Source organism: Tachysurus fulvidraco, chromosome 25 (assembly GCF_022655615.1).
Source record: "Tachysurus fulvidraco isolate hzauxx_2018 chromosome 25, HZAU_PFXX_2.0, whole genome shotgun sequence".
NCBI lineage: Eukaryota > Metazoa > Chordata > Actinopteri > Siluriformes > Bagridae > Tachysurus > Tachysurus fulvidraco.
In genome coordinates, this window is record NC_062542.1 from 9,442,115 (window position 1) to 9,453,872 (window position 11,758).

Consider the following 11,758-nt stretch of genomic DNA (forward strand, 5'->3'; position numbering starts at 1 on the left):
TATATAGTTTCGAACCACCCCTGCCTACAGGCTTGCTAATTTGTTGTTACGTTAAATGCAATAGTGCAATTTTCTGATTGGCTATTATGTAGCCTCTTTTTTTGAATGGCTGATAAGTGTCTGGCTCGACTAAGAATTCCAGGGGAGACGCGCTTGATTTATTTAATATTAAATACAGTATATGATAAATAGTTAAAGTTTTTCTGCGTGGCACATACAATGTGCGGCGGGAGAGCGTGACAAAAGACCGAAATGCATGACTGTCACTCAATGCGTGACACTTGACAGCCCTGATAATGAGTTTCTTCAAGCAAAAGTGAAGCATGGTGAAGGTCTGGGGCTGCATTTCTGCAAATAGTGTTGGAGTTCTCTTCTGTCTGTTTACTTACCATTTTAAAAATAAACATATTAACACTCTTATTTTTTGAAAGCATTATTACATTGCAAAAATTTTCACACCTATCTAAAACTTTTGTGCAGTATTATATATTCACAGTGCTCTCTCTCTCTCTCTCTCTCTCTCTCTCTATTTTATATATCTGTTTTTGAGCATTCTAAGATGATGTGAAACATAGTTTGTCTGTAATAATAATGGTAGTCAATAAAATTTAATTTTGCTAATGTAACACATTACTGTGTTTTTGACAATTTGTTATATTGATAATAATGGTTAAGTTGCATTGATTAGCTAGCTAGCCACAATATATGTGAAGTGTTGTTAGCTAGATTACATCATTTCAATTTCAAATTCAAAGTGTTTATTGTCATATGCACAGACAGAAAGCATGTTTCCCTGCACAATGAAATTCTTACTTTGCTGTCCACACTAAATGTCATACAGTAAAGTAAAAAGTAAAAATAAAAATGTGTGAATGAAAAATGAATAAAATAGAATAAAAAAGAGCAGTAAAATTATCCTACCTCCTGAGTATGCACTGTGTATATATATATATATATATATATATATATATATATATATATATATATATATATATATATATATATATATATATTTAACGGCAGTAATTGGCTTTTACTATTTTCATCTGATTTATTACCCTACACTCAAACGATACTGTTACAAAATAAAGTACTTCAACACATGTTTCATTTGATCATGGTGTAATTATTGTGTGCTATTGGGGATAGTTAAAATTACAATTGACCCAGGCTTAGAATTTGGCTGCGTTCTGGAGTAATGCTTAATAACATTAATATGTGCAAACACTTGGGGGCGAAACACTTCCCTTTGACTTTGTCTCCATAATATTATCACCAGTGAAGAAAAAACAGCGGCCACTAGGTGAGGAAAATGGCCGATTTGGAAATGGACTTACAAAGGTATGGGCTGAATAATGGGTAAGTGTTAAGGCAGTAAAATTATTCTATTTGTTGCAGGAGTAGTATTCTTTGTATGATGCGAATTATGAAGATGTATTTTTTTCTTTTTGTAAATATGGCTGTTTTCCTGTCAGAGTTCTTGCAAGCTAACGTGAATGTGTTTGCTAGGTAGTTAGCTAGCTTATGTTGCTACATAGCTAATGTTAGCCGATTTCATACGACCTCAATTAAGAGGCGGGGAGTTTAATAGCTGGGTGCTGCAACAGATGTAATGTTTTGTTTGATGGCTATTCACATAAGATATAACGTTCTGGTATGTTCCACTTTCTAATGGCAAAATTTCAAAATGTAATTGTAAGTCTCCAAATAGTGTTTTTGTTAACACGTTTCCGCGTTAGTTTGCGTGCTGTCTAGCTAATGGCGCTCGCTTGCTAGCTAATGCTAATGCTAAAGTAATTGTCTACAATTAATTTTTTGCATGTCCGCCGTCTCTTCATGTGTGCTCCACCCCCCCCCCCCACACACACACACCCCAAAACATGCCATTAGGGGATTGGCTAAACTAAATTGTCCTTACGATTCTATATTCGTTTTTGAATTTGTTTTCCTGTTCGAGTATTAGGGCCTAGAATAAACGGTCAGTGAAAGAAAGTGTATGTGCAAATATTCAGTGAATATACTCTGTATGTTCTACATCAAGGTTTTTGTTTGATTTAACAGTAAAGAAGATTTGGAGTGTCCTCAGAGGAGTGGAAATGAAAACAGCGAAATGTCTGAAGAAGACGGGGGTGAGGAGGAGGGTGCAGAGGTAAATGGAGTGAACCTGGATGAAACTTCCAAACATCGCAACAGCAAACACAAGAAAAAGAAACACAAGCACCGCAGCAAGCACAAAAAGCATAAACACACATCAGAGGAGCAGAAGGCACACAGGCGCAAACACAAGCATAAACATAAGAAGCACAGGCGCAAAGAGGGGATATTGCCATCCTTGGGAACCATTGACAAGAAGGCTGATGAAGCATTCCCTTATTCTGAGAATCAGAATGTGGATGACCGGGCTCTGTTGGAGGACTTGGAGAAGCAGAGAGCTTTGATCAAAGCTGAGCTGGATAGCCAGCTGATTGAAGGTAAGGTGCAGTCTGGAATGGGCCTAATCCTGCAGGGCTATAACTCAGGCTCTGAGGAGGATGCAGAGGGACGGAGACCCCCTAATGGAGACCAGTGCCTGAAAAGAAGTGGGGGTAAAACACGCCCACCAAAGGAGCATAGTGATATGGGTGGCAAAACCAGACATAACTCACCAGATATTAAAACCAACACAAAACACCACAGCCAATCTAGGGAGAGAGACAGAATGGCAAGGGACAGCAGAGGCAGCCGACTGAGTTATGGTGGGAAAGAGACAGCCAAGGAATGCAGCAGATCCAAAGGTAGGAAGAGTTCACAGAGCCAGAACCGATCTCATGATGGAGTAAAGAAATCACTGTCTCCATCCAGCAGCAGGCGCTCATCAGAAAGAAAAAACGATCAAAAGGGCTGCTCAACAGAGGGAAAGGAGGCTAAAATAGACAGCCACTCTTCACATGCAGAGGAAAGAAGGGCTACTCAAGAGCAGGACAAGCAGCGATCAGGTTCACCAGCACACTCAAGCAATCAGAGGTCTCATTCCAAAGATGGCCACACTGAGGCAGACAGAGACAAGAGGCCCTGCAAATCGCCATCCAAAGATGCCTCGTCAGGAAAGGAGAACCACTCACCGTGTCACAGGCGGGCATCAAGTCCACGGCACTGCCGTAGTTCTTCCATCCACCAGAGGGAGCGCCAGTTCCATCAGGCAGCGTCGTCAGGATCCAAACATAGCTATTCTCCTTCCAGGAACCGGTCCCCTGCAAGGAGGGGCCACAGCCACTCAGCTGATCGTAGAAGAGATTCGCCATCTAGGTGGGAATATAGCAAAGATTATTATGAGGCTATATCACACTCAATTTTTTTTGCCTAATAGTCTTTTTATGATATGTAGCATTATTACATTTGGAGAGTGATCTAGTTAAACCTGTGTGAATACTGTAAGTATTCAGACAGTCGCAAACTAATTCACATGAAAATGATCTGTTCCAAGTATTTTATTTCTAGGGTTTGGCCGTTAAGTGATTGGTAAACTATAATGCATATAAGACATGTTGCTGAGGAGATAATATACTTTTGAATTTGGGTCATGTAGTTGTAGTGCCTTCAGTATTTAGCAGAAGAAACGTGATAATGCTTAAAGCCTTTTGCAAATTCTGCACCAATATTGTTTATTAATGGGTTTATTAGCTCTTTTACCCAAATGATTACCACTTAAGAACCACTACAATTGTTCGTGATTAAAGTCAAGTTTCTTATAAGCTTTATTAAATAAGTAAGATGACCTTGTTCACGCCTTACATGTGTTCCTTGAAATACAGCATTATTAGTAAAATGACAAATGTACAATTTTTTATCAAACCAATTTAAATTGATAGAAAAGGAATAATGTTACATTAAAAATAGCTGGTTCAGATAAAGCTAGTGTAAACAGCCTTACAAGTACCATATCATTATAATGGTTATGTTTGTTTCATGCCTTTTTTGCTATTTGTTTACGTTTTGTGTGTGCCCCAACCTAGTCTATTCCTTCCTGCCTCAGCACACCTGTCCATTATGTGTCTAATTGTCTTCCTTCACAGATTATGAGCTCATGGTGGAGCATGTGAACAAAATAAAACCAAACAGATTTAGCAAGTTTTTGTTTATGGAATAATAGTGGAATATCTCTATCACCTCCAGGAAGCGCTCCCGTGTAGATGGGGCTGGAAGGTTATATGAGATTAGCCCAGCAAGACGGAGAGTCAGCCGCTCTCCACTCAGACGAAAGTCTTTGTCCCCACGACGACAGACACGCCCCTCACCTAGAAGGCGGAGTCGATCGCCTTTTAGGCGAAGGTCAGTGAGTGATTAATGTAGGAGCCTTGATGCTTAAACTTTAAACAATTTGTTTGGAGGACACTGAAGTACTTACATTATCCGTTGTTTTTTTTCCCGACCAGGTCTGGTGAGAGAGATCGATTTAGCCGCACCAGGGTTCGCCGCTCCACATCCAGAGAACGTGAGCGCAGAAGGAGGTGGAGCCGAGCCGAGGACAAGTACAAGGGGAGTCTGTCAGAGGGCATGAAGTTGGATCAGGAGTCGTCCTCTGACGATTTGTGAGTAGAAGTTGTCTGTTAAGACTGCTATTGAGCTTTACTCTATATGGTTACATTTCACTGTGAACTTTGTTGAAACTGTGTGGTAAGTGGTACCATAAAACACAATTTGAATATAATTTTAAGTGCCATCAAAATTATTGCCATTCTTGTCAGTCCCCTTTTCCCTGTAATTCATTTTCCTGTTTTTGGGGCATTGAACTAGAAGTGTAGAGAAATTTGTCTTATTAATTAAGTATTTGTTGTAGTATTTGGTGCTGTTGGTCATTATGTATATTTCACTGTGTTAAGAATGGAAGATTTTGATGCTGAAGAGGAGGATGAGGAGGCTCTGATTGAAAAGCGGCGGCAGCAGCGACTGGCTATAATGCAGGTTGGGATTTATTTAAATAAGCGTGATAATTTCCACTCTGCAATTTGCTGACTTCAGTAAATTCAGTTTTTTCAAACACTGATTTGAATCGCAACACTATCTCCATTAGAAATACAGGACATTAAACGAAGACAGCAACATGGGCTCAATGGCTTCAGAGCCAAGCAGTCCCCAGAGTAGCATACGCAGTCGCTCTGCCTCACCAGACGACATCCTGGAGCGTGCTGCTGCTGATGTTAAGGAGTATGAGCTTGAAAATGTGAACACCTTCGAGGCCAATGTGAAGGCCAAGCACAACCTCATTGCCCAAGAGAAAGAGAGTGAGAATTTGTTACTTCACAGCAGAGAAGGTATGTGTTCAGTTAATTTAGAATGTTTATTTTGTATTCCCTTATGCTGATTTTGATGATAACTGTAATTTTAAAGTACTTTGAACATGTCTGTGACACCCTAGTGTGTGTGAGGAGCACTGAGGTCATGGCAGACAGGCATTAGGGAGAGTGGTACTTTTAGAATTTATTTTGCCATCTTGACTTCAATTCTATTGTAAAGTTTTCTGTGAAAGTATGTAAAATGCTCATAGTTTAAAAAAAAAAACAGTTCACAATAATATGCTTAAATCTTAAATACCTTGCATAACTGTTCATTGTCAAGATGCATAAAGCACTGGCATTTGATGTTAAGTTTTACTCGTTTTGTCATTCTGGTTGTTGATGGAGAAATGTCTGTAAATGAGTACAGCTTAGATAAATAAAAGATTGTTTCTTTTCTCTTGTGTGTTTATTTACAATGATTTATCAAAATTTGTGGTTTAAATTGGTTGTTGTAACAGGGAATCATTCCATTAGCTACAGATTAGCCACTACAGCACAATGTTAAAGTTGCTCCTTGCAGTTAAGTTTTACATTATATTACTGCAAAAACAAAACTAAACAGCAATAAAAAAAAATTGACTAAACAAAATTGGCAAATTTTACAGCTGTTTTCTTACTTTATATAGTGAATGGTGCAGATTAGAAATCAAAGTAGGTGGAAATGAAATTAACTGATCAAGTTTGTTTTATGTGTACTATTTCCCATTTTTTATAGGCTATTTTATAGATTACAGTAAAATCTCACTATCTCTCTTCTAAATTGAATTTAAAGGATATATAGATATATATAATTATATGGTATTTTATACATAGTCAAGGTAAAAGTTCTGCTTTTTGTTCATCAGGAATCAACATGAAGAAATCCTCTGCCCCTGACATGTTTATAGAATCTGATGACATGTTTGCTGCAGATTTTGATGCAAGTATTGGATTAAAAAAAAAACAAATGCATACTGCTTTTTCACAAATGGTGATGAACAATGTTCATAGAACTCTTGTTTGTTCATCTCTCTTCAGAGTGCCAGGCTTAGGGCTTTTGGAGTTGGCAAAGACTTTAAGGAAAATCCAAATCTCAGAGACAACTGGACTGATGCTGAAGGATACTATCGTAAGTGGTGTTCCTTGTTTTAGAACTTTAAGTTTATTACAGATTTCTTGTAATAATAAATTCACATGGCAGTATCAACATGTTTGTGATTTTGTTGTTGTGTGGTGTTTCTGCTTTTGTTTTTATTACTAGTGTACTGCAGATTTTTTTCTTCCCTCTGTGTTCTTTGCATTTAAATGCAATTCAGGTAAACTGAATAAAGACATGTTGTACTTTCCTCACCAGGTGTGAACATTGGTGAGACACTGGAGAAGCGCTATGATGTCTATGGTTACACAGGGCAGGGAGTATTCAGCAATGTTGTCCGGGCCAGAGACGTTGCTCGTGCTGGCCAAGAGGTGGCAGTCAAGATCATCCGCAACAACGAGCTCATGTGAATGCACCGTACTTTTACATTTTTATAAAAAAAATTTTTAGAAAGAAAAAGAATATAATATATATATATATATATATATATATATATATATATATATATATATATACATTCTTATATATCATTCTTTAATTTTTTTAGTCATTAACTCCCTTGTCTTATCTATGCTAGAGGAGGAAATGGTCCTTTTGAATATTTTTAGTTTCTGTCAGACTGAGCTGCATAAAGTCTGGGATGCTATATCTGAGTATCTTTTTTATACTTAGATATACATAAACATAATGACAAGAAGTATAAAAAAAAGTCACTCTTTATAACGTAAATTATTGTTCATTAAGTGATGCATATGTATGAATTTATAATTTTATGATTTGAAGTAGGAGAAAGTTTATGTTTAATGTTAATATAAGATTCTAGTGGTTTACATTGAAAATATTATGAACTTAATTGAACAATCTCTCTGTTCACAGGCAAAAGACAGGACTGAAGGAGTTGGAGTTTCTGAAGAAGCTTAATGATGCTGATCCAGATGATAAATTCCATTGCTTGCGCCTCTTCAGACATTTCTACCACAAGCAGCACTTGTGTCTGGTGTTTGAGCCTCTTAGGTACTTCTTTATAAGTCTGCATATGTCTTTGATTTTAAACGATCTTGGAGATATGTAATTTACTATTTATAGAACACAGCTATTGAATGTTCAACCTGTTTAAGAGAGAGGTGTGAATTATTTTCAGATGACCGCTTAGCTTGGACTGTAGTTTTGGCCGTAACATTTTTAAATGATCAATGTGCTTATTTTAACAAGTTATTGTGTCTGTAGTGAAAGCTCATGTGACTTTGGTGTACACTCCACATTATCTAGGACTAATTAGAAACTAATCTAAATGAATAAACTATTAATAATAATCTCTATCTTTGTCACCTGCAGTATGAATCTTCGTGAGGTCTTAAAGAAGTATGGTAAAGATGTAGGCCTTCACATTAAAGCAGTTCGCTCGTACAGCCAGCAGCTCTTTCTGGCCTTAAAGCTTCTGAAGCGCTGTAATATTCTGCATGCTGACATCAAACCTGACAACATATTGGTGAGCTTAATAAACAAGACTCCAGAAAAATCATACACATCAGCTCTTTGTATACTCATACAGTATAGATAAAAGTATGTGGGCACCTGATAATCATGCTCCTATTTGCTTGCTGATCATCAAATTCCAAATTTGGCCTACCATTGCTCATATAACAACCTCTGCTTTTCCTGGAAGGCTTTCCATTAAGTTTTGGAATGTGATCCTGTTGGTTTGTCTATTCTCCCTCAAGAGCATTAGTGAGGTCAAACTCTGGTGTCAGACCAAAAGGTTTCATGCCCAATTTGTATTCTAGTTCATCCCAGATGTTTGTTGCGGTTGAATTGTCAGGTCTTTATGTAGGCCACTCAAGTTCTTCCACAGCATGTCAAACATGGCAAACCATGTATACATGGTCCTCATTTTACATACATGGGCATGATTATTTGGGACACTTAAATCCAGTGAAAGCGAATCTTAAAGCTACAGCTTACAAAAACATATTAGACGATTTCAACTTTGTGGCATTGGTATAGGGCTGAACTAGGGCTGTGGTAATGTATCCACATACTTTTGTCTGCACAGTGCAGTTGGTGCTAAGCTGGTATAGTTCATTATTTAAATCGCAATAGTGGCACATTTTATATTGGCACTATGTGAAATTGATACTATGGAAATCTACAGTAGCTTAAAAGGAGCTCTCTGCTGAGAATTTGCTGAAAGGGAGCAGACTTAAGAAATTTCTGGCTCGAAAATTAAAACAGAACTTAAAATTGCAGTTCATTGTGCATGTAGATGTAAATGCTTCCCAATAAATTGAGTGTATTTTCATTGTCATCTTCCAACATGGTGAAACATTTTTTTGAAACTAGTTGGTTAGCTCTCTTTTTAGTCTACTTGCTGATATTTTTCTCACCTACTGTTGCAGGTAAACGAATCAAAGACCATTCTCAAATTGTGTGATTTTGGATCAGCCTCACATGTGGCTGATAATGACATTACACCTTACCTGGTTAGCAGGTTCTACAGAGCACCTGAGATCAGTAAGCTCACCTACCCAGTTTCTTTAAATTGAAAAGAAAAGAGAAAAAAAAAATCAATATTTAAATAATAATCAGAAATGATTTATTGCATGTGTTTATGCAAGTTTTTATATTAATATCAATATTATTTGTTTTTCTTTGCCTGTAGTCATCGGGAAGCTGTACGATTATGCAATTGATATGTGGTCAGTAGGTTGCACTCTGTATGAGCTTTATACAGGGAAGATCTTGTTTCCTGGCTCTTCCAACAACCATATGATCAAACTGGCAATGGATCTTAAAGGAAAGATGCCCAACAAGGTCTGACCTGCATTATTTATTAAACAGTCATGCTGTTTTGTTTTTTTTTATTATTATAATATTATTATATTTGCAATGTGATGTTGACATGGTGGTATTTTCCTAATACTTCATTCATTTATACTTCATTTTATATTATTTCATTTAGCATTTTTTTCTTTTGTCTTCAGATGATTCGGAAAGGTTTGTTTAAAGACCAACACTTCGACCAGAACCTAAACTTTCTGTACATAGAAGTCGATAAAGTGACTGAAAGGGTTTGTTCAAATTTCTAATATTCATAATTTCATGTATAAATTATAACATGTTAACCTCTAATGCTATTTGGTTATTCATCCAACCTTATATTTCCCAATACTCATGCATAATTTTTTACATTCTGTAGGAGAAAGTGACAGTGATGAGTACTATTAACCCCACTAAAGACTTGCTGGCGGACCTGGTTGGTGTCCAGAGACTCCCAGAAGAGCAGAGGAAAAAAGTGATGCAGCTGAAGGATCTGATCGATGGCACCCTGATGTTGGACCCAGCTAAACGCATCAGTATAAATCAAGCCCTGCAGCATTCATTTATTCAAGACAAGATCTGACCTTATTCTTGTAACTTTTTTGCTATTTCACTGGAATTACAGCTCTTCTCCTGGATATGCACTATTCTCTGAAAGATTACTTCTGGTCCCAGTCTGATGTACCATTTTTGCTCATTTAAATGTAAACAGATGCTTAGCAGTGTTGGAGAAGAGGGTGGAGTTGAGCTCTTAAGGAAGCAGATAGAGGGTTCTTAACCACAGCACTGACTTTAGACTGAACCAACAAATTATATCTTAGAATGTTTGGAATTATTTGAAATGTTTGGAATTATTTTTTGTTTGGTTTATAAGCATTTCTTGTTCTGCTAATTACATTCTTTGAATGATCAGTTTTTTTATTGCAAGTAATCCATTTTTAATTACATGTTCACATGAGACAGTTTTTTTCTGCTGCTGTTAGGTTTTGATTTATCATCTATTTAAACTGTGGATGTTGTCTGTGACAACTTGGTGGAAACAACAGTAAGGACTAGTTAATTAAGATGTTGAATATGCATGCACATATATAAGCAGTGTGAATATGAAAGTGCCATTGTTCGCATACTTGCCGGTATTGCGTATGTACATCTGGAAGATTAAATGCAACATCCACTATATCATGTGCCAAACATGAAATATTCTATTCTGACAGGATTTTATGTTGACTGGTACAATGTTTGTGTTCATGTTAGCAATTCTGGGACACACTTCTCACTGACCAAAAAGATGTCAAACTCAAGCAAGAACACTGTTATATTAGAAAACCTTTCCACTGTTGCCATGCACCCTGAATCAAAAACAGAGTTCATATTTAAAAAGCTACATGTGGTTACAGACATTATCTGAAAGTTGGTTAGTGTACTTTATTTATTACTGCACCACTTACAGAAGTTGATGCACTGAATGAAAAGGTAAAAATTGCCAAATTTGATTTTATGGGCTGTTGCTGTTCTAGTCTTAATGTGATTTGTTGAATAGTCTTAATAAAGAAGTTTTGATTAGGCCAGTACCTCATAGCACCTCACAGTATGCTGGCTAGTTTCATGTTGGCTAGTTATTATTAGTGTAATTCTTGGGGGCCATCAACAAATTAAAAACCATCTTTATGATAACTGTAGGTACAAAGCCAAACGCGCTTTCACATTTTACATTCAAAGTGCCCCCCCCCCCCCCCCCAATATATCTACAATGGTGATAGGAAAGTTAAGAAAAGCAACAAAAAATATAATTTTAACAAAAACTGATCAGGGCTGTGCCATATGACAGTGCAAATATGTTGGTGTACTGTTTCAAATAAATAAGTCATATTGCCCAGCCCTTTTCTGGTCTTAATGTGTATCCTATTTTCAAGAGTATTTTGTACTAAGAGTATCTCATTGCCTTGACCTGCAATTTTAAACCTTGATGTACTTTTTATTATAACACTGTGATGCATTCCAAGAAGCTATTTTTGAGGTGTATGTACACAAACAATTTTATGAATATCTAACATGCCACCAATTTGGCTACTTTTTAGATCATTTTGTTAAAGATGCATACAATGCTGCTTTTGGGTTTCAGTACTTGCTAGTCATTATTGTTTTTGTTTTTGTAAATCTGTGTTTTACAAGATTTTCTTGGGTTATGCAAATGGATGCACGACTGCTGTTTGTACCCTTTCAGCTGTTTGGTGCTGAGTGAGGGAAACACTTTTAATTAGACCTATAGCCTTAGCCTAATCCATAAATGACAGTACAGGTCAAAGCTCTACATTAGTTAGATCCTGCTACGTAATCTCACTGGCAAGGGTTTCATTATTCTAGAGATTGGGATGCATGCTGACCATTTATTAGTGTAATTATTATCCTCCGCACTGCTGTATTAGTTTGAGACTGAAGCAGTGAGGAAAAGACGTGGCAGAGATGGAGGTAGCAGAGATGGTGATGTTGAGGTTCTCTTTATGCATGACAAGGATTGACAGCATTAGGAACAAGCACATTAGAGGGACAG

At 37.0% G+C, this 11,758-nt stretch overlaps 1 protein-coding gene across 3 annotated transcripts; it reads left to right on the top strand.

The window, feature by feature from the left end:
- Positions 1-1,207: 1,207 nt before the first annotated feature.
- Positions 1,208-10,778, top strand: prpf4bb (pre-mRNA processing factor 4Bb). 3 transcript variants are annotated; one of them, XM_027172940.2, is made up of 15 exons: positions 1,208-1,359; positions 2,062-3,285; positions 4,153-4,308; positions 4,413-4,568; positions 4,860-4,941; positions 5,051-5,291; positions 6,161-6,234; positions 6,333-6,423; positions 6,649-6,796; positions 7,267-7,404; positions 7,726-7,879; positions 8,787-8,901; positions 9,050-9,201; positions 9,372-9,458; positions 9,587-10,778. In XM_027172940.2, exons 1-15 carry the CDS (start codon positions 1,313-1,315, stop codon positions 9,788-9,790), a joined length of 3,069 nt encoding a protein of 1,022 aa, XP_027028741.1. In that variant the 5' UTR covers positions 1,208-1,312; the 3' UTR covers positions 9,791-10,778. The 3 variants fall into 3 exon arrangements, with proteins under 3 accessions (XP_027028741.1, XP_027028750.1, XP_027028759.1); XM_027172949.2 differs by having other exon boundaries at positions 1,220-1,341; XM_027172958.2 differs by lacking the exon at positions 1,208-1,359 and adding an exon at positions 1,635-1,654.
- Positions 10,779-11,758: the final 980 nt, after the last annotated feature.

Bases quoted from the DNA above. Each gene is read 5' to 3' on its own strand.
- prpf4bb (XM_027172940.2), top strand. From the start codon at position 1,313: ATGGCCGATTTGGAAATGGACTTACAAAGGTATGGGCTGAATAATGG. The intron at 4,569-4,859 runs GTGAGTAGAAGT...CACTGTGTTAAG, and splicing joins GAGTCGTCCTCTGACGATTT to AATGGAAGATTTTGATGCTG. The intron at 6,235-6,332 runs GCAAGTATTGGA...ATCTCTCTTCAG, and splicing joins TGTTTGCTGCAGATTTTGAT to AGTGCCAGGCTTAGGGCTTT.